This window comes from Onychomys torridus, chromosome 23, assembly GCF_903995425.1.
Source record: "Onychomys torridus chromosome 23, mOncTor1.1, whole genome shotgun sequence".
NCBI classification, from domain to species: Eukaryota; Metazoa; Chordata; class Mammalia; order Rodentia; family Cricetidae; genus Onychomys; species Onychomys torridus.
Window position 1 is genome coordinate 26,429,680 of NC_050465.1, and position 23,183 is coordinate 26,452,862.

At 40.3% G+C, this 23,183-nt stretch overlaps 1 protein-coding gene across 5 annotated transcripts in view; it reads left to right on the forward strand.

Annotated features, from left to right (window-relative positions):
• Positions 1-23,183, forward strand: part of Mettl4 (methyltransferase like 4) — a 58,146-nt gene that overhangs the window by 32,425 nt on the left and 2,538 nt on the right. For 4 of the 5 annotated variants that reach the window (XM_036173572.1, XM_036173571.1, XM_036173569.1 and 1 more), the window contains one exon: positions 4,136-5,098. In XM_036173572.1, the coding sequence (XP_036029465.1) occupies positions 4,136-4,281 (146 nt within the window). In that variant the 3' untranslated portion in view covers positions 4,282-5,098. Of the gene's footprint in view, positions 1-4,135; positions 5,099-23,183 lie in introns of those variants that run through there. The other variant, XR_004943608.1, reaches the window with a different exon arrangement.

Below are 23,183 nucleotides of genomic sequence, written 5' to 3' on the forward strand. Positions count from 1 at the left end.
AGAGCACATTAGTTTATACTACCTCAACCATCCTTTAGCATCAGTTCCCAGGTTTTCTTTACTGTCTTTGTAGTAGCCTTGGTGGATGAAGAATGTTGGGGCCTCACAGGATGTAGTGCAGTTGAGTGACCTTGCTTTGCCCTCATGTTTAGGATTCAGACCAGAAAACCCCTTACTTGTCCTCCAACTAGGAACCCAGCCGAACAGATGTCTAGGGTCCCCTGAACGTGGTACTTTTATGTCTCCTGAAGGCAGGCTACTGTTTTGCAGCATGGGAAGGCAGCTGCTGAGGCTGCAGTTTCCTCAAGCTGGGGTGCTCAGTGTGCACTCCTGATTCAGTGTCACTGAGCAGCAAAGACTAATGGCCAGTGTTGGCCTTGGGCATTGGCTCACAGGTGTGTGGATTCTGGCTCTGTTGCTCGGCAGATTACCCAGATCTTTTCCTTGCCACCCTCATTTTCAGAGTGAGTAATGATATCTAATACTGCAAAGTGATAAGGATTGCTCACACTGCTTACAATGTGATTAAAAGTCAGTAAATGCTCAACTTTTTTCAAGTGAGAGTTTAAAGACTTACTCATGGAAGTCCTTGAGAGCCTGAATTTGGTATTCCAAGTTTATTTGTTAGATCACTTCTTCAGGAAGATATTTTACTAATTTGATCATTACTATTTAAAAACTATGGGGCAATTATCAATTTTACTTTTGCAGAATATAGTTTGTGGGCTAGGAAACGAAAACAAAAGAAAGTAAACTTAGGGGAGCTGGAGAGGTGGCTCAGGGGGTAAGAGTGCTTGCTCAGGAAGTATGAGTTCAAATCCCTAGCATTCATGTAAAAAGCCAGGCATGGCTGTGTGTGCCTGCAGCCCCATCATTAGGGGCAGAGATAGGCGCTTCACTGAGAGCTCACTGGTCAGCCAGGCCTGCCAGATGGTGTGCCTCCAGTGCAATGAGAGAGTCAGGTTCAAGGGACTAAGGCAGAGAGCCATGAAGGAGGCACTACTCGGACCTTGGCAAGTGCACTCTGGTACTTACATGCGCAGTGTTTGTACCACACCTGTATAACACAGATACACACACTGATATACAGCAAACAAAAGAAAGTGAACTCAAGGTTTCTGTTACCTTGAATAGCTTTGCAAAGCAGTCCTTACAGAACCTTTAATTTGAGAAATATTCAGATGTGTTTGACTCTTCTTTGGCTTAGAAGGATCCTCTGCAACCTCACACTTGGGACTCTAAATGCTAGTGCATTAGTTTGTGACCTAGATGAAAGTGAACTCTATTGATCCTTGAAAAAAAGATTATTTAACACCAGTTGTACTTTAATGAAATCTAATTTGTATACTTGAATTTTGTTTATCATTTGGTGTGTACCAAAGGTTAAGGTATAAGTCATTTGTTTTAGGGTTTATAGTTTGCTATAAAGATTTACAGAAAATCTAAGATATTTTTTAATCTGTCATTTAATTTGAAATAGAATAAAAATACATTTAAAGATTATTCTTAAGAGAAAAGATTTAAAGAGAGCGACTTAAAATTAGTCTTGCCCTGAACAGTCTATGAAGTGTTTCTGCTGTACTGCCAGTAGAGAGCAGTACGAACACATTTCAGAATCGAAAACATTTCAACTCAAACTTGTATTTGTGAGGAAAATCTGAATGACTCAATAGAGTTAACCTTCAAGCTTTGGCTACATAGTAATATACATGAAGTATTTGTAGTACTTCGTTTTTGAGTTCGTATTAGTTTAGTGTATGTATTTTAGCTATAGAGAGGTACAGGTTAAATATACATGAAGTATTTGTAGTACTTTGTTTTTGAGTTCATATTAGTTTAGTGTATGTATTTTAGCTATAGAGAGGTACAGGTTAAAGCCCTCAGAAAGTAACTCAGATTCCTGTGGTAAATTTTACAGTGAAATCATAATTCTGGGGGTTTGCATGATATATGGTATGTACATACTACTTAGAACTTTTCCTGTGAACCTTATTAAACTGTTTTATGTATACTCAAAACATGAAATGTTCTCTCTTGCTTCAAAACCTCAAAATATATCGTTTTAATTAAAAATTATTTTATATGTATGGGTGGTTTGTTTGCATGTTTGTCTGTGTACCATATGCATCCCAGATGCCCGCAGAGGCCAGAGGAGGTCATTGGATCCCCTGGAACTAGAGTTACAGATGGTTGTGAACCACCATGTGGGTGCTGGAAATCAAAACCTGCTCCTCAGTAGGAGCAGAGGATTTTTTCCCCCTTTTTCTTTGATTGAAAATAGATTCCCTTTTCATATAATACATCTCCACCATAGTTTCCCCTCCCTCAACTCCTTCCAGTTCCTCTCTAGCTTCCCTCACCTCCAGATCTACTCCTCTTCAGTCTCTCATCAGAAAAGAATAGGCATCCAATAGATAACCAAACATGACAAAATAAAATTCAATAATACAAAGCAAAAACTATCACACCGAAGTTGGACATAGCAACCCAATAGGAGGAAAAGAGCCCAAGAGCAGGCAAGAGTCAGAGACCCTCTTGTGCTCACAGATGTCTCTCCAGCCCCATCTTCAAGAGAACATCTTTACCGAAACCTAAGTAAACCCCCAATCTTATATCACTGTACCTTAGTTTATGTTAACTTCTAGAAAATAGAAGGGGGGGTGGTTTAGTACAAACTTATGTCACTATAGCTTAGCCCATGGTAACTTCTAGAAAATAGAAGGGGAGTTAGTGTTTTCTCCTTTAAATCTCCAGGGAAAGTTTTCTCTTTCAAGTTGTCCCATGTTTAATTCCATACTTTTGAAAGGAATAGAGTCTTATATGTCAACATCTAGAAACTTACCAAAGCCTAAATTTGAATTAGTTCAATTGCAGGCAATAACAGCTTTTAATTTCTCTTTGATTTGTGATAAATAAGAATATTACTCTTGGACAAAGAACAGTCTGATATTCAAAATGTTTTTAATAATAATATAACAATTTTATTAATCATTTGAGTTTCATATGATGTATTCATATTCACTTCCTCTCTCACCCCAGATCTATCCCTGCTATATTGTGTTTCTAACTTTACATTTGTTATCTCTTAAACCTTTCAGTTATTCCCAAAGGAGCCACGGGACTGGAGGTATAGCTCAGAGATGGAGTGCTTGCCTAACATGTATAGGTCCTGGGCTGGATCCTTCTTTCCCAAGGAAAAAAGAAAAATCCTGAAGAAGTCTTGCCATTCTTAGAATTGATAGGCTTCTTCTAAGGCCATCCCAACATAGAAGCTATGAACTGTATTCTACTTGCTAAAGTACTTTCTTCTTGCAACTATTTTTGTATACAATTCCTGTTATGTGGTTCGTAGAGCAACCAGAACATGATCAGGGTTAGAATGATTTAATTGTTTGTCCTCTAAGTGAATGAGCGCTTTTTAAGAACAAGTTGCCGTGGTTTTCCTTTCTCCCAGGCAGTGTGGACCACAGTTACTTAACTAATCTAAATGAAGTGTCTTCTCTCCAAACAAGATGGTTTTTCAGTGTTATAGTTATGAACATGTAAATAAGGGCTCCTTAACTGGAAATAGCATGGTGAAAGTTAGGCAAAGAACTGTAGTATAGGAATAGTCTTAGAACTTCCATGTTTCAGCTTTGGGGCTGTAGTAACAACTTTTGAATACTTCTGTATGTATACTCTTTGCTTAAATATTTCACTAAAGTATTTGCTAATACTAGACTCATAGTTTATCTTCAATTTCCAGGCAGATTGTCTTTATATTGTTTCTACAATTTTTTTTTTATAATTCATGGATTGCATTTATTAAAAAATAAAGTAAATTCATTCTCAGGAGACATGTGAGCAGTATTAGAAAACTGGAGAGTCCCGTAGGTGGCAGTTAAAGCTCCCATTTCTCATCTGCACATGAAAAGCAGTAAATCAGAACCAGTGCAGGTTGCAATGGTGCCACTCCCAAGCCTGCAGGTGCCGCTCCTTCGAGTTTCTGACTTGAATAGCAGAGCCAACCATGACATGCTTGACTCTGATTTGCTGTCTTTCTTAAAAACTGAATATCTTCTATGCTTCTCTGCTTTTTAAAAGGAAACTGATTTCTTTCTTAATATTGATTTTTTTTTCTTTTCTTTTTGGACAGAAGTACTGAAAGACTACATCAAGCCAGGTGGGCAGTGTTTGGAATTGTTTGCTCGAAATTTACAGCCAGGTTGGATGAGTTGGGGCAACGAGGTCCTCAAGTTCCAGCACGTGGATTATTTCATTGCTCTGGAGTCGGGCCACTGACTGTAGAAGTTGTGCTGCCCTTTACTCCGGCTCCTTCAGACTCACTTCTCTTTGTACCAGCCAGTGTGCTTAGACATGTTGACTTTATACCAATCAGTGTGCTTAGAAATGGACCTAGACTTTGGCTTTTCAACCAGTGATTGCCCTTCCTGTATTTTGAGACGAATTCTACTTCAGTTGCACTAATATTCCACACCATTCTGGATTCTTTACAATTAAAGAGGTAAGCAGTTAGTAGAAAGACCTGCCTCTACTACTGAACTAATTCAGAAAGCATGTACTGTGGACTCTAGGTCATGAACTGGTCTATGGATATTTTTTATTTGGTGGTATTAAAAAAATAAATGGGAGCCTCATTCCGGAAAGAATCAGAAAATATTACCCGAGTCCAGATGTCTGCACGTGTTTAACCATCAGAAACTCCAGCTCCATTGGAGCCTGTGTCCTTGGGTGGCATCAACTTGCAGTCCCCAGTGTAGCAGCTCAATTGGGAAAGGCCATGTGCTCTCTAGTCTCCCAGTGTGCAGCTTCTGCCATGCTGCTTCTGTGTGTTAGCTCTGTGGCTCCTATTTGGCCTGCATTTGCAGCCTCGGCTATATAAGAAAAAGTGCTGGCCAGGTAGTTGGTGTACGTATGTGCTGAACAGTTTGGACAGTTTGGAATATTTCCATTGCATTTAGGGTCACTGTTTAAGTACTTATTTATTTTTGCCTTTTTCTAGAAAACAACTTAAGATATTTCTTATAGGGTGTCAAGAAGTAAACACCGCTTATAGTTTGTGAAAAACTGTTTAGATTATAGATTTTACACAAATAAATATTTTTCTACCAAGGTATTTTTCTTTTTCATCTTCTTTTTTTTTTTTTTTTTTTTAGTGGTGAGGACTGAATCCAGGGCTCCACATATGGTATACAGATGTTTTGCCATTGAGCTAAACCTCTAGACTTGAAAATGCCTCTATCTATCTATCTATCTATCTATCTATCTATCTATCTATCTATCTATCTATCTATTCATTTTGGTTTATTGAGATAGGCCTTCTCTGTGTAACAGCTCTGGCTATTCTGGAACTTACTCTGTAGACTAGGATGGCCTTCAACTTACAGAGAGCTGCCTGTTCTGCCTTCCAAGTGCTGGGATTAAAGGTATGTGCCACCACTGCCTGGCTTCTAAAATGTTTTGATTGAAAGGATTCTTTGAAAAACATGTTGATGATATGTACTCAAAAATTATACACTTTTAATTGAAAAAAATTATATAATATATTCTAATCATGGTTTCCTCTCCCTAACTCCTCTCATATCCTCCTTTCCTCTTCATCTATCTAACTCCCTGCTCCTTTTTTTTTCTCTCTTTAAAAAACCAACAATAGAATTCACTGGTTTCCATTGTGGAGTGAGTTTTACATCATACATAGTTGTCCACATTATGGCCCTTTGCAATGTGTCCCTTCCTTCCATCTTGATCCTTGGCAAACAGTGATTTGTTTTCTCACATTAGTTTTTAGACATTTGTAGACATGGAATCATGTGGTGGAGAAACAGTGTGTCTGGTTTCTTTCACTTAGCGTTTAGGAAAAGCATTGGTACTGTTTATAAATTGCTCACTGTTTACTTAGGAAATGGTTAGACTGAAATTACTTTGACAAGCTTGTCTAGCTCACTACCAATCTCATCAGAAATTATTTTTGAGGTTTGTTCATCTTTTGAGGATGTAAGGCTAATATCAGAAAATTTTGTGTTTGTAGGCGTAGCCTGACTTGTTACTTAAATGGGAAAAGGCTTTACACTTGAAGCAAGCTTTTAAGGATTTCATTTGAAATTATTTGCAGCTTCATGTATTTATAGATTTTTTTTTGGTGTAGTTTGTGGAAGCATTTTATTATTAGCATGATTTTGGAATTTCTTTTTCATCATGAATATTGGTCCTGAAAGAGAAAGCTAATTTTTACTCAATGAGCCCTGCACTCAAGCAGGGGTTAAAGTGTTAGCTCTAACTCTTAAGTTGTCACCCCTGGGCCACATTACTAAGCTTCCTTATTAGGTCTTTGTGGATAAAGGGTGACTGCAGCGTCTACAGTGGCCTGCCCTCCATGCCCCATGAGAACAAGTGTGTAGCAAGGACACCGCACTTGCCATTGTTATCACTCAGTTTTAGCCAACTGACCTGATACACTTATTTTGAGATTGTTTTTCATAAAGGGATTTATATATTACTTTGTAACTTCTCAATGGGAGTGGTGGAGCATACCTAGATCACTAGCACTTGGGAGGGAATTGGAAATACAGTGTCATTTTCAGCTATTCAGTGAGTTCAAAACTAGCCTGGACTGTGGAAAACCCTCTCTAAAAACAAAATAAAAAAAAAAAATCAAACCTCAAAACATTAACAACAGTACAACCATCAATAACCAACTAACCCAGCAACACAAACAAGAAGGCTTCGTAACTTCTAAGAATTCTTTGGGCTTTCAGTGACCTGTCATAGTTTGTTTATAGGTTCAAGATCCTTCGGGGCTTTGTAATAACACCTGTGTTGAAGCTGGGTGTTGTGGCACACACCTTCACTCCCAGCACTCAAGAGGCAGAGGCAGGAGGATCTCTGGGTTCAAGGTCAGCCTGGTCTACAAATGAGTTCCAGGACAGCCAGGGCTACACAGAGAAACCCTATCTTGCAAAACCAACCAGCTAACCAACCAAAACAACCTGGGCTGAAGGGTGGCGCTAACATTAACTGAATGTATGTATGGTTTTCCTCTGTCGTGCTTCTTCATGTTTACTGTGTCTCCTCCTTCCATAGCTCTGAGAGATAGCGACTGTCTGCAGTTGTTGGCTGGCAGAAGTAAAGCTGAGGGGACCATTGTATCTATAAACCCAGAATCAAGTAGAGGACAGATAGCCCATGCCGTAGTCCATGTAAGAGCACTGAAAACCAAGCAAATGACCAAGGATGTCTGAAATGGTTTCATTGCCTCTGCAGCTGTGAAGTTTCGTTTGATTTTGGACTCAGAAGAGACTGTAGATTCACGGTTGATTGTAAGCCACCCACATGAAACTTCCCTACTAACTCAAGAAACTCAGGTCCTGGATGTCCTGGCTTTTCTTTGGATTCTTAGACTCCCTGTAGGCTTCATTGGAGTAGTTAACCACCTTTTAGGAAATCATCCAGCCTCTCCCTGCCCCCCTGTGTGTGTGTACACGTGCATGTGCACTTGCACATGGAGACCAGACCAACCTTGGCCTTTGTTTCTTAGGTGCCCTCTTCCTCTTCTTGTGATAGGGTCTCTCACTGGCCTAAAAATCACCAAGTAGGCTAGACTGACTGGCCAGCAAGCTCCAGGGATTCACCTGGTCTGCCTTCCCAGTGCTTGGATTATAAACATGTGCCACTGTGCCCAGCATTTTTTTTATGTGCATTTGGGGGTATAGAACTCAGGCCCTCATACCTGTAAGGCAAACATTTTACTTGCTTGGTTGTTGTTTTGGTCTTTTGAGACTGGGTCTTACTCTGTCGTCCAGGTTAGTTTCCAACTTCTGGCAAGCCCTCTGGCTCTGCCCCTGAGTGCTGACATCAGAGGTGTACACCACCACACCCCACTTAGATCTTCTTTACCACGATCCTTTATCTTACACATTTTCCCTTCCCTTTTTTCCTGTATTCACTTAACTTTTAAAACTATCTTGGACACCGTTGTCAGTTGCACTTTGTACATAAAATGATCATTTCAGCAAGTGCATTCAGCTTAGTCGGAGGCCAGCCTGACTAGATTTGAATACCAGTTGGTATTTAGTCATAGCAAGTTAGGCCTGAGTCTCCCCATTCCCAGACATGAACAATAGTGTTACCTCAGAGGAACTATAAGAGCTGACTAAAATACGTAAAAGGCACTGGCAATAGTGCTTGGAGTATTGCTAAGCATTCTGCACTGAGCATCCCTTACCCATTTCTCATCATTAAACCTAAGAAGCTATTACAATCTGGACTGAAACTCAGGAACTTACTGTATCCCTCTAAGCCTTCTATGGAGTTTTCTCCTAAATCTTTTGTTTGTTTCTGTGCACCAGATATCCTGTATCAGACTTGACTTTCTGCAGCGGAATCTTTGAAATCTCTGTTTCCACTGTGGTTCTGCCTTAAAAACAAAACAGCGTTACACATGGCTTGAGACAGGCTTAGCTGTTGCCCCGGCTCTGCCCTCACTGGGAGCTTTATCTACTCCGTCCCATCCCGGTTCTCAAACTCATCCTCCCTAGGTTCCCAAGTCTGCCTTTTCAAGTTTCCCACTCTAGAGACCATCTTGTGAGACAGACACTCACCGTGCAGTCCAGATTGGCCTTGAACTTTCCTACTACCTTGGGTTACAGGCGCTACCACACCCAGCTCTAGACATACATCCTGGAAGGATTTTTAGTTACAGGAACACATTAGGTTAGGTTTTTCAAAATATTGTAACCATTTCAAAGGGCCTTATCTGTGATTTTTTTCTTTTTTCAGTTTTTAAAAAGTATTATTTCTGTGTATATGTGTGTTTTGTCTGTATTACATCTGTGCATCACGGGTGTGCCTGATGCCTGCAGAGACCCAAAGAATCATTGGATCCTCTGGAGTTACAGATGGATGTGAGCCACCATGTGAGTGTTAGAAATTGAACTCAGGTCCTTTAGAAGAGCAGGTGCTCCTGAGCCCTGGGCCTCACATTCTTTGAAGATGCTGCTACTTCACCTCTCTCTCTCTTTTTTTTTCCTCATGTACCTCTGGCCTATCACATCCCGGAAGTCCCAGAGCGCTGTGTGCCTAGTTCCCTGCTTACTAGTCATCTTGCTTTATCCTCAGTAAATGCTTGCGGAGATATAGCCCAAGTGAGGGCGGAGTAGGTCCTCAGGCTGATTTGTATGGCTAGAGGCTTAAGACTTGAATTCTGTTTGGGTTCCTGACTGTCGTACTTGATGTCGTACCCATTTGCCTATTTGTTTTCCTTTTCCATTTTTAAAATTCGCGTTCGAGTGGCTTGCTTGCCTGCATGGATGTGTACCACACATGCGCTTGGTGTCAGCAAAGGCCAGAGGAGGTTGTTGGATCCCCAAGAACTGGAGTTACAGGTGGTTGAGTGCTGGAAGTTGAGCAGCAAGTATTCTTAACCACGGAACCTTCTCTCTATCCCTGAACCCGAGATTTTAAAAGCGACAGTCTCATCAGAGGGCTCCCTGGGTAGCCTGGGGTGTGTTTAGAATGTTTCCTAAATTAACACAGAAACATACCTTTTTCAGTATGTCATAGCATCGGTCTTCGTAGTTCCTGACACAATGTTTCTTGTTAAATTTAACAGGTGAACTGATAACTTGAGAAAGATTTAAAATCTAATGGGCTGCTAAATGTTTTGACTAAGCCATTAACATTACCATGAGGTTGTACTTATCCACACAGTCACATTTTGAGGACGTTATAAATAACACTGAGTACAGATAGTTAAAGGGGGAGATTCCATAACCTAAGGATGCTAAAAGTGACTGATGTTGTCCGTTATCTTTGTCTGGATGTATGAACCAACTCAAAACTCCACATTCTGTTACCAGTCTAATCCAGTTTAATAACAAGCCGGAACTTTCATGCTTTTAACTGCTGAGGCTGAATCGCCAGCCAGCCCTTTGATGGTTATTTTTGATGGTATACTTCATTGGACTGAGAGTGTCTTAAGGGAGTAGTAAATCATACATCTTATGTACCTGAGAATGTTTCCAGGGAGTATTAACCTAGGGAGGAAACTTGCCCTGCATGTGGGTGGCTCCGTCTGATATGCTAGTGGCCCAGGTGAAAGAACAGGGGGAAGAGGAAAAAGCCAGTTAGCACAACCACACTTCTGTTCTTTGGCTCTCATGATGTAAACTGCACAGCTTTGCCATGCCCTCCCCATGCCACCACTTCTGAAAAACACTTCTGAAAAACAAAATTGAGCGTTCCTCCCTTTAAATTGTTTATGTCAGATGCGCTGTCATGGCGATGAGAAAGCTAAAATGGTCTCCTGGTACCTTCAGGGACTTGTAGCCAACTCGACTCTCCAAGTTGTTATTTATATTGTGACAGTAGCATCACAGACCAATTCACAGGTGCGCTTTTCCTGCAGTGGAGAAGTAGCAGCCTCAGGACATGCTATTTCTCCTTTTAGAATCTGGTCTTCGCCTGCCTTTCCCAGCACCAGTTTGCTTTAATGTACTTGGTATTTTGCTTCTGGGTGATCTTTGCATTTGCTCTTGAGTCTGTTTATCTGCATTTGGTGAATTGCTGTATCCTGGGTCATTACCTATATGAGACAGGGAGAAAGAGGAGCCCCCAGGGACGCCTTTAGAACAGACCAGGTCATTTTTCTCTCTTCCCAGTAGATAATGGGAGGTAGGACCAGTTTTCAGTAGCCTCTTATCCTGATGCACGGCAGCCCAGTTTGCCATGCCAAAGTATGCTTTGGATTGAGTTGATTTTAAGCTGGAGGCTGAGAAGCCGAAACAAGACAGGGCTTCCCCCTGCCTTGACCTCATCTGTTAAAAAGCAGGACATGAGTTCACATAGAGGGTGGTCCCTTCTCTACAGGGAAAGACAAGATTGAAGTTCATCACCAACCTGAGGGTACTTTCTATCCTTATCAGCCTGAGGGCTCCAGAGGAACCCCCAAACAACACTGGCACCACCTTCCTACCATTAGCACCGGCTTCTTCACATGTCCTGGGGTAGACAATGTGGGTCCTTTTCCTTTGTTTTAGCTTTTCTCTGGTTTTTTATTCTCTGTTGAAGTTACTTTTCTAAGCCAGATTGCTAAGCCACTGTGGGAATTTCTTATTCCCATGAGCATTTGAAATACACATGCTAATAAGCTTCTGTTTGTTTTTCGCTTGCTAATCTGTCTTTTATTACAGAGGCCCCAGCCAAGACTTTATACAGATGGAGGGAACATATTTCCCCCTCCATCATACCACATTGAAACTGCCAATATATAATGACCGAATGAGCAGACTTTTGGCCTTACTGTATCTTTGGACTTAACTGAATAGACATGACTCGTGCAAGGAATTATTACTATGTCTCACTGTTGTGGAATATTTGTTTATGCAAAGATGTGGTGCTTTTGTTTATGTTGTGGAATATTTGTTTAACTATGTAAAGATGTGTTGCATTTGTTTAACTATGCAAAGATGTGTTGCTTTTGTTTATGTTGTGGAATATTTGTTTAACTATGTAAAGATGTGTTGCTGTTTCACCTTGCCTGACTAAGGCACCTGATTGATCTAATAAAAAGCTGAATGGCCAATAGTGGGGGAGGAGGTATAGGCAGGACTTCTGGGCAGGGAGAGTAAGCAGGAGAAGGAATTTAGGGTCAAGGAACAGAGAAAAGGAGACAACACAGAGATGTCAGGGGCCAGCCAGCCAGATGTGGAGGCAGCAGGAACATAGGACAAACAGAATGAAAGAAAGGTAAAAAGCCCTGGGGCAAAAATGTAGATGAATAGAAACAAGTTAAATTAAGTTAAAAGAGCTAGTGGGACAAGCCTAAGCTAAGTCTGAGCATTTATAATTAATAAGTCTGCATGTCTTTATTTGGGAGCTGGTTGGTGGCTCAAAGAGAATTCCAACTACATCTGACGGTGCAGCAGAGCCCGACCCAGAGCTGTGGAGCAGAGTGTAGCTATCACTAAGTAAGATGGGAGATGGAGGGCCAGAACTGTGCCTTGATTGACTTCTGTCTATTTTCCAATTCACACTAGTGGTTGTGATGTTGCTAAGGACACTAGGCAGCTAGAATGTGCTGGTTCCAAAAAGTTATAAAGTCACACCATCCTTTAGACTGTAAGCTCTAAAACATTGAGATATGAATGCGTAAGATTTTGCCAATTTAATAAAACGATACTAAATTTACTGGTGAATTAAAGTCTTGCTTTCTATATTATCCATTTAACATAAATGTGTGGTTTTTGAGTTTTAATTTATGTGTATATCGATGAAGTCACCGTTTCATAAGAGATAATAAACAACTTAATTCAGTTATAGAGTACTCATTGAAACCTGAATTTTATAATGGACCTTTATAGCCCATCTCTCCTTAATCACTCTCATTCCATTCTCAGATCTGCTTCCTTTCCTTATGTACATTTTAAGAACTTTACGGAGATGAAGTCATGCATCACATACTTTTTTTTTTTTTTTTTTTGTCTTTTATCACTGAGTATAATTATTCTGAGATTTTTCCATTGTGTGGTTTGGTGGACAGTATTGAATTATATGGGTAAACCAGATTTCATTCATTTCTTGGTAGTTTTCTGTTGCTGATAAAACAAATAACCACAACCATGATGGCTTACACTTGTTCCCATTGTTCAATTTTCTTAGGTCCGCTTCAAGCGGTCAGACTAGTTTATTATTTGTGGTGGTAGCTGGGCTGGGCTTTTTCCTGAAGGCTGTTGGGAGGAATGCCATCTTAAAAACCTCACTCTGGTGGAGCAGAATTCAGCACTGCTCCCTGCGGCCTGTTGCATGGGCAGTTGCCTGGGAGTCTCTCGTAGTACCTAGAAGCTTCTGTCTAGTCCTTGCACTTGGTCCTCTAGCTTCAAAGCCATAATAGCACACAGTCTCTTTTACCTTTTATTTATTTATTTTTTAAACTGGGGACTGAACTTGCTAGGCAAGTGCTCTACCACTGAATTACCCCCCCCCCCCCCCCCCCAAAAAAAAAAAAAGAAAAGAAAAGAAAAGAAAATTGAGATGGTTTCACTGAGTTGCCCAGGCAGGCCTTGATGTTTGCAATCCTTTTGCCTCAGCCTCCTGAGTGGCTGAAATTAAAGGCTTGAATTAGCAGGCTTGCTCCTTTTTATTCTTTGAATCTGATATTTATTTATGCCACCTTAAAAAAATTCACTGCTTTTAGTGGGGTTGTGATTAGATTTGAGCCACCCACATAATATATTTGGTTTTTTGAGACACGGTTTCTCTGTGTCCTTTCCTAGAACTCACTCTAGTCTAGGCTGGCTTAAGTATATTCTTAGATTTTATTTGCTGATATTTTGTTGAGAATTTTAAAATCTTTTTTCTTGAGAATTTCATACATGCATACAATGAAACATGATCATATGTACTCTCCATGTCCCCCACAATTCCTCATACCCCATCATACCTCCATTTCTATTTCATGTCTTCTTTTGATAATCTACCAAGTCCAGTTAGCGCTGCCCATCTATGTGTTCATGAGTGTGGGGCCATCCACTGGAACATGAGAAATCTACCAGTAGGCATGTCCCCCCAAAAGAGTGTTCCTCTCCCAGCCAATAGCTACTCAGTAAGTGGTGGGATCTACTTGACCTATGCTAGGAATTTGGCTGCTTTGGTCTCATGCAGGTCATCACAGCTACTGTGGATTCATGGGTGCAAGGGCCATGCCATGTTCAGAAGACAGCATTTCATGACACTTCTTCCATCCACCAGTTCTTCATTCTTTCCACCACTCCTGTGATGTTTCTGAGTGTTGGTGGTGGGGAGCTTAGTTTATATGTCCCATTCAGGGCTGAGTACTCAGTATCTCTCTCTCAACACCTTGGCCAGTTTCATGTTACTTCATTGATGGCTGCCTACTGCAAAAAGAAGCTTCTCTGACCAAGATTGGGAGCAGCCCTATTCTATGACCATAAACATAAGTACTTAGATGGCAGTTTGGCAGTATAACCGTGTGGGATGGCTAATCTTGGTTTCCAACCTGACATATCAGGGAAGAGGGAACCTAAGTTGAATTGCCTCTATTAGATTGGTCTGTGAGACATTGTCTTGATGAATAATTGATGTGGGAGGGCACTGCTGACTGTGGGCAGTGCCATCCCTGGACAGGTGGTCCTGGTTTGTCTAAGAAAACCAAGCAAGCGAGGGGGAGAAAACCAGTAATTAATGTTCCTCTGTGGCCAGTGCTTCAATTCCTGCCTCCCGGTTATTGCTTTCAGATTCCTGCCTCCCGGTTACTGCTTTCAGATTCCTGCCTCCCAGTTACTGCTTTCAGATTCCTGCCTTGGCTTCACTTGATAGTAGACCGTAATCTATATGCTAAACAAACCAACACTTCCTCCCCAAGTTGCCTTTGGTCCTGGTGTTTATCACAGCAACTGAAAGCAAACGAGAACACTGTTTAACAAAACAACAATAGTAGGTCCTAGTCCTAGGACCTATGACCTCCCTACCCAAGAGCTTTTGATCACGATTGCAGTGCAAGGCATGAAGCAGGACTCAAATCTGACCAGGATGAATTAGCTTTTCCATAATGCTTTGAGCCAGGGGGCACACCCGGCCTGGCAGGTCAGTATTGCAGCATGTATGAGTATCTTTTCTTAGTGTCCATAGCACCTTTCAGCACCACGGGAGCAAGCTAGCAGACAAGAAGTTTCCTTGTCAGCTCGAGATTGATTTCTGTATGTCCTGCAGTAGAGTATAATGTGTCTTCAGCAGGAGGGTCTTATGACATAGTCACAGCAGCCAACAAAGGGTAATGGCCATTGCCTGTATTGCTTTGGAGATCTTCAGGACCTCTCTGACCAACAACTCATAAGAAGGCATCCTATGCCTTGCACTGCCATTTTCCCTCAGTAACCCATATATTCTAGGAATTCCACGTAAGCTCTGCTTTGTTTAAAGTTGTACTTTGAAATTATCTTACTAGCTGGTGGATTTCCATAAGGCTTTTTCATACATCCTTAGTTTTGGTGAACTCACCTCCTTCCACTTTCTCTTTCTACTCCTGCCCACTCCATCTCTGCCTGCTGAATCCTTTAATTCCCCAGTAGTCTCTCTTCTTTCCTACTGTTTTCCCAATTATTTTTTTCTAACTTGCGTTGTGAAACTTGGGCTTAATCCCTTGCTTCATTGCCTGATATCCCTCACATTCCCATGTCCCTCTTGGCTCAAGCCTTTCCATTACCAGTATTCCACCACTTTATTGTTGATCTACCTGTAATCCAACATTTCCTCTTCTTGAACAATGTTCCCTGCCAGGGCTGGAGAGATGACTCAGCCGTTAAAGCTAGGCTCACAACCAAAAATATAACAATGTTCCTCCCTCAAGAGGCCCATTTTTAGTTTCATGGGTTCCCTTGTGCTCCAAGTTAAATATAAAACAAAAGATTTAGAGCTGGGATCCACATGTGAACGACTATTAAAGCATCAGTGTTTGCCTTTCTGGGCCTGGATTGTCTCACTCAATATAGTTTTGTTCAGTTCTATCCATTTACCTGCAAGTTTCATGATTTCCTTTTTCTTTACAGCCGGGGAATATTCCATTGTGTATATGTACCACATTTTTCTTATCCATTCACTTGTTGATGGGCATCAGGTTGTTTCCATTTTCTAGCTCCTATGAATAGATCAGCAATGAGCATGGATGTGTAAGTATCTCTGTAGAAGTGTGCTGGCTAGTTCTGTGTCAACTTGACACAAGCTAGAGTCATCTGAGAGGAGGGAACCTCAATTAAGAAAATATCTCCATAAGTTCAGGCTGTAAGCGAGCCTGTAGGGCATTATCTTAACTAATGATTGAGGGGGAAGGCCTAGCCCATCGTGGTTGGTGCTGTCCCTAGGCGGGTGGTTCTGGGTCAGAAAGCAGGCTGAGCAAGCCACGATGAGCAAGCTAGTAAGCAGTACTTCCCTCATGGCCTCTGTATCAGCTCCTGGCTCCAGGTTCCTACCCTGCTTGAGTTCCTGCCCTCACTAAAGCAGTGATGATGAACTGTTACATGGAACTGTGAGAGAAACAAATCCTTTCCTCTCTAAGCTGCTTTTGGGCATGGTGTTTCATCACAGCAATCATAACTCTTAACTAAGACAAGTAGGCTATAAAGTCTATTTGCTCTGTGCCTAGTAGTGGTATAGCTGGGCCATGTGGCATTTCTAGTTCTGTTTTTTTTTTTTTTTTTTTTTGAGCTGAAGATCAAACCAAAGGCAGTGTATAAGAATTTCCTCTTCATTGAAGATTTTAGAAATTTTATTTACTAATTTATGTAGTGTGTATATAAATGCCAGAATAAGCATGTAGCTGTCAGAGGACAATTTGTCTCCTTCCACCATGTAGGTCCTGGGGATCAAACTCAGGTCATCAGGCTTGGTAGCAATCACCTTTACACATTTAATCAACTCCTAGTTTAGGACTTTTGAAGCCTCTGGATCTCTCTGGACTGCCTGTCCATTTTTGGTCCCATGGTAATACTGCCTCATACCATGAGTTCAAAAATGTTCCTTTCTGTTCAGGTTTCTTGAAGAACTTATGTAAAGTTGGTGTCTATCAAGCCAGGAAGTATTTGGTAGAATTTATTAGGGTGATCTGTGCTTGGACCATGAACTTTTTGCAAGTTCTTAAATGACAAATTCAATTTAGTAGTTGATGGATTCTTTGAGTTTTCTGTTTTGTTTTGGAACATTTTGATAATTTGTGGTTTAGAAGGACAGACATTTCTTCCTCCCCATCTCTCCATGATTCTCTTTCTTTTGTGGTTACCTGGGCTAGAACCCAGAGCCCAATGCATGTTAGGCAAGTACTCTACTAGTGCATGATCTATTTCTTTAAAATTGTACAGTAATGGGTTTTGAACAGAAAATGGTTGAAAATATTGAAGTCTAGTTGACAAAATCCAATTTGTTTTTTTCTGCTATAGTTTGTGATTTTTTTATGTGAATAAAAAAATTTACAGCAGATTTGTTTTAGAGTAGAGTGCTTGTCTAGCATGCAGGAGGCCCTGGGTTCCATTCCAGTACTGTAAAAGAGAGAAAAGGAGAGAGAGAGAAGAGGGAGTTTTGTTCTTCTAAACCACAAATTATCAGTGTTCCAGAACAAAACAGAAAACTCAGAGAATCACTTAACTACTAAATTGAATTTGTCATTTAAGAGCATCTATAAAGTTCCATGCCCATGTGCAGAAGATAATAAACTTAAGGCCATTATAATTTTTTTCTTATTCTTAAGTCTTGGTAGTTTGACTCTAAAATATGGTTTGTTATCCATTGCTAATCATTTTTTGTATATGGTGTGATGTAAAGGTCTATGTTCATTTATTTCAAGTGCTAAACAGTTGATAAAAACACTAATTATTGATAAATGTTTTTTCTGATATTGAGCTCCTTTGTTAAAAAACACTACTGACAAAGATATACAAATCTGTTTGTGGATGCTCAGTTTTGTTCTACTAAATTACACATCTTCATTTGTGCTGGTTTCATAGTCTTGATTATTGTAGTTTTGTAGATCTTGAAATAATATCAAATCAATCTACAAATTTATTATTATTTTTAAAAAACATAGTATTTATTTAGTGTGTATCTGTATGTATGTGTGCACACATGTGCCACAGGGGGCATCTGGAAGTCAGAGGCCAACTTGCAGGAGTTTGTTCTCTCTTTCCATTATGTGAGTTCCAGGTATTGAACTGAAGTTGGCACATTTGGTGGCACAGGTCCTATGCACTGTGATGTATGCCGAGAGTTTGCCTAATGTAGCTCTCCTCATTCATATGTCATATCTTGGGTGGCAGTAAGCATCCGAAGATGATTCACATGTCTCTTCCTCACCCCTAACTGCCTGCTGTAAATTCTCCCACCTTAGGAAGAGGGTACCAAGAAAGACAGGAGGAAAATAGGATGATGGGAAAGGGAATATGGGAAAGAAAAAGAGGCTGAAATTTCTGAAGCCGTGTAAAGAAGATGCTGAAGCCAAGCATTGTGGTGCACACCTGTGATCCTGCACGTGGGAGAGTGTGGTCAAAGGGTTTCAGGCTCCAGGGTCAATCTGGACTCAAAAGGGGACTGTGAAGGAGGAAACACATGTTAAACAAAGAGATTATCAACTGTGTCAGTTCTGCACGGACATGGAATAAGATGATTGCCCATCAGGTTTGGCAAAGGAGAACTTACTGATCGGTTCGATGGGTGCTATAAAAGCCTAACAGGAGTGAGTTAAAGATGTGATGAAGGGGAAGAGGGTGGAGAGGGTAACCAAATAACATTTTAATGGAATATTTTGTAAAGGACAGCAGAGAAGTGAGGCCAGAAGCAGAGAGCTAATGAGTGAATGGGTCAGCTGCTCATTCACCAGGCGAGCACACCTTTAACATGCTTTACTACAGGAGCTGTGTAAGTGCTGTTGTGTAACAGTAAGCTGCCTCAGTATCCGTGGCTTGTACTAACAAAATTTACCTCTTACTTTATGTGTTTGCAGCTGTGGCTTCCTAGTGATGGTTCTGCTTAAGACGGCATGTCAAACTCACTCACCGTGTGTGTCATTGATTCTGTGACTCTGGCTGAAGAAATAGCCACTCATATGATGTGCCCTTCTTGTGGCACAAGGTCATGGCAGAAAGAGATCTGGCTGAATCAAACAAATTTAATATTTTCACTTAGATAGGAACTAGGTCGTATTTTTATATATGCTGTTGGCTAAATAATCAACAGCCAAGTTCCATGCCAGTGCAGTGGGAAGAATGCCCTGCTTGGCAAGGGAAGTCAAATGGGACCCTCTTATAAAGAGGGAATAAATGTTTGTGAACAGTGTTAAAATGAACCACAGAATCTATCTATTCTGTTTTGTACAAATACAGTCATGTTTCTCATCTAGAAGCCCTTTCTCCACACATCATTGATCCTGGCATGCAGCCTAGCTTTGGCTGGGAATCAGCTCCTGAAATACAATGATAAATGAAGAATGACCATACATAATTCATATCAGTGATTTTTTAAACACAATTTATCAGTTTCTAATGCCACTGAAAATACAAAGCTTAATTCAAGATAGCTTTAAAGCTTATATTACTTTAGAACAGAGAGGAACATGGGGACCATCTAGTTCAACTGTTATAGCTGGTTTATGGGTTGAAGGCATAGTCCTTAATATGACAGTGTTTAGGGGTTGGACCTTTGGGAAGTGATTGATTTATGAGGGCTCTTGGCCTTATCAGTGAGTGGATAACATTATTGATAGGTTTATCATTTCTTCCTTCCCAAACTTCTCTCTGCCATGATATGAGCATCTTTGGTTAACCTTTCACTTTCCACCAGGATGCTTGGCTCCACGCCCAAATTGATGGGACCAAGGAACCACACTGAAATCTCTGAAACCTTGAGACAAAAATCTTTCCTCATTTCAGTTGATTTTATCAGTTATTTCATTTTCATAGCAATGAAAAGCTGACTAACAATCCAATTCCCTTTATTTGACAGGTAATGAAACTTGAGGCCAAACAAGGCAGCTTGACTTGTTCAAATCTCATGGGTAGGAAATATTAGACTATGTGGCTCAGGGAACTCATATCCGTCCTTCCCTTCTTCCAGAGAAAAGGAACTCAGGCTACAATGTAGTCCTCAGGGACACATAAGTAGACCTCAAGGGTAAACCCAGCATTTCAGATGGCTCTAAAGAGATTAGAAGTGGTTATTTCTAATTATGGTTTCTGAAGTGGTGATCTGTATTGGATGGCTCCCTCTCCAACTCTTTTTCCTTTTTCTCCCCATTTTCCTCTTTCCCCAACACGACTAGGAAAAAAGGACCAGCTCTATATACTCTTTCACTTAGGCAGGGGATCCTTGGTAAACCCATCAGACAATATAGTGGAATACAGAGGATGCACAAAGAGTCTAACCTTAGCTTAGGCAAAGAAGCTTTGCTCTTATACACATTCACCACTGTAGGGAAATCTTAGGATTTTAGGACCAGGAACAGACTCTTGTGGGTAGGGAAGGAGCTGTGTAATTAAGGGAAGAATTAAGAGTCTTGAGAATCTGTCAACTTTTCCATCTATAAATAAGAAATATAATTTGTTATTATATCATGCTATAACTTTAAATGGACTGATAAGCAGGCAGAGTTTTTGTCTCTGAGGACATGATGTTCTATGACCATTTCAGTAATGGAGAACATGTTTGCTCTCTTGGCATTCATGAAGTTTAGTAAGTTAAAGAATACAAAGAGGAAAGGAGAAGGAAAAACCTTCGATGATAAGAAGGTCAGACATTACTGTGCACAACACGTCTCAAGGTTGTTCTAGTCTGTTGTGTTTAACAGCACGGCTGAGCTCATACAGTTCCAGCTCCTTCTCTTCAGGATCTTTAGCTCCTGGTACAGAGCTTCACATGCAATAGGAACTCAGTCAGTCTGTGCTAATGTTAGATTGGAGACATCCGATTAAAGTTGAAGGTTAGTGTAGGGGGGTGTCTGTGATGGAGTCAATGGAAACTTTAGTCACCAAGTTTTAATATTGATAAAGCTTTGTGGTTTATGGATCTCGGCTATGTGCAGCATCTATTATTTCCTCACAATTCTAGGATGCAGAGAAACTCTCAGTTTTTTCACTCATAGGTTCAGAGAGTCCAGGAGGCTTGTCTGTTGTCTTACCTGGTATGGCAGTCAGGTCTCAAACCCAGTTCTTTTCCTCAAATACAAAACGAGTTTTCTACAAGGAGTATTCAGAGCTGCTGGAAGATTTAAAAAGACAGAAGATAAATTCACTGCTTTCATTAGAATGAACATGAACAATAGAAGAGAAAGCTTGGAAGTCAGGGACAGATGGATAGGACCCAGAGCCAACGGGTACTCACACTTTCTTTTTTATTTGAATTAAATTAATTAAAATTAGCACACAAGGCATTAGGTATGATAATATTTGTAGGGATTTTCTAGATGAACAGAACTGATTATATATATTATATGCATATACATATACAGAACTGATTATATATGTGTACATTATATACACATATATATTACACACACACCGGATATTCTAATAATGGGTGTCTCACACAGGCTGAGAATCCAGACTTGCTCAGTTCGTGAGACTGGATGTCTTGATGGTTCCAATCTCCTTTTGCCCTCCTCCCTTCCTCACTATCTCTTTTACCTCTTTTGATCTCTTTTCTAGTTTTTAAGCTTTACCTATGTTTACACCCTTTTATATACATTACAATCCAGAATTCAAATATGAGAGAAATCACGTTTTTTTTTCCCCTTTTAAAAAATTTGGGTTACCTCCTGTCTTAGTTACTTTTCTATTGTTCTGATAAGACACCATGACCAAGGCAACATATAGAAGAAAGAGCTTATTTGAGGGCTTACAGTGTCAAGGGATATGACCACGACCATCATGGTGGGGAACATGACAGCAGGTAGGCAGGCAGAGTATTGAAACAGTAGCTGAGAGCTTACATCTTGATCCATAAGCATGAAGCAGAGAGAGAGAGAGAGCTAGCCTGGAATGGTATAGACTATTGAAACCTCAAAGTCCACCCTCTGTGATACACCTCCTTCAACAGGGTCACATCTCCTAATTCTTCCTAAATGGTACCATCAACTTGGGACCAAGCGTTCAAACATCTGAGCCGCTGTGGGCCATTCTCACTCAAACTACCACACGACCTTTATTATGATATTTTCAAGAGCCATCCATTTCCCTGAAAATTTTATAATATCATTTTTTCTTTATAGTCATGTTAAAAAATACATTGTGCTGGGGAGAAGGATGCTGAGACAGTATCTGGTACTCATTAGTCAGAAAGCCTCGAAAGCCTAGCCAAAGTATGGAGCACCAGGTGGGATAAAAGACTTTGTCTCAAAATAAATTGGAGAGCAATTGAAGATATCTCTGGGTCATATACACACTCACATACACATCAACACAATCAGGAGTGATTGAAGACACCTTTGGTTTACACACAATGCTCATACATGCATGCATATGTATGAACACATACATATACCATACACTCATACATACACATGTGCCTTATACAGAAAGTTACTGTTTGAGTTGCTGACTTGAGTTTCATATATTAAAAATTACTAAATGGGAATAAGACAGAATTCCCAACAATTTTTGAAATTTTCCTACATGTATTTTACAATTTTATACCACATATTTACATAAAGTGGTTTTCTTGATATTAACAATTATAAAATCAGGTTATGCACCCTGAAAAATATTTGAAGATGTTCTGGATACTATGGTATCAAATAGTTACCTGAGATTTAATTCTTTGTTAAAAAATCGTATTATTATGCCAATTTATTTGGTCTTTATTATATAGTAAAATTATATGTATACCAAAGAATTGTTTTAAAATAAATTTCTTTATGATTTATTATCAGTAGATGTTTGATTTGTGTGCCTATTACAAAAATGTAGATCTATAGGTTCTGAGGAGACAAGGGGAGGCAAGTGGGAGCGATTGAAGATGGCTTCCTCTGTTGAACTTTCTCCCATTTTGCTTCTCCAGCAATAGCACAGGTTCCAGTAGAGGTGCAAGCATACTTCCCTTTAGCAGGGGAGCAGAAGCCAAAGAAGGAACACTTCCCTTCCCTCCAGATCTTGCAAGGAGGATACTCTCAACAACTTAAAACTAGGATTTCCATGTTACCCAGTTATATCACTCCTGGATATGGACCCAAAGGATTCCATGTTCTACCACAGAGATGCCTGCTCATCTGTGTTTATCACTCTATTCACAATAGCAAAGAAATGGAACCAGACTGGATGTCTATTAACAGATGGATGGAAACTGAAAATGTACATATGTATCCACTATTTCCACAACTCTCACATTTAGTCATGATTTTTAAGGAGCTGGGTAGTGGAACAACTGGTCACCTTGGTTGATACCTCAAAATTCCAAGGCCCGCTCTCTTTGTGTTCTCACTAAGAGACTAATGCTCTTCTCCAGAGCTCCTGAGTTAGATATGGGAAGGGGTGAGGTCAGAACACATTTTGTCTGACCACCACATAAAAGTCTTCACTCTCTCCCTCATGCTAGACCTCTTTGGGGGTTCATACCAGGTAAGCAAAACACCCCTTATACTGTTCTACTGGGCATTATTTGTGAATGTGCCATTTCTTATTTATTTGAAAAGTTTTTTC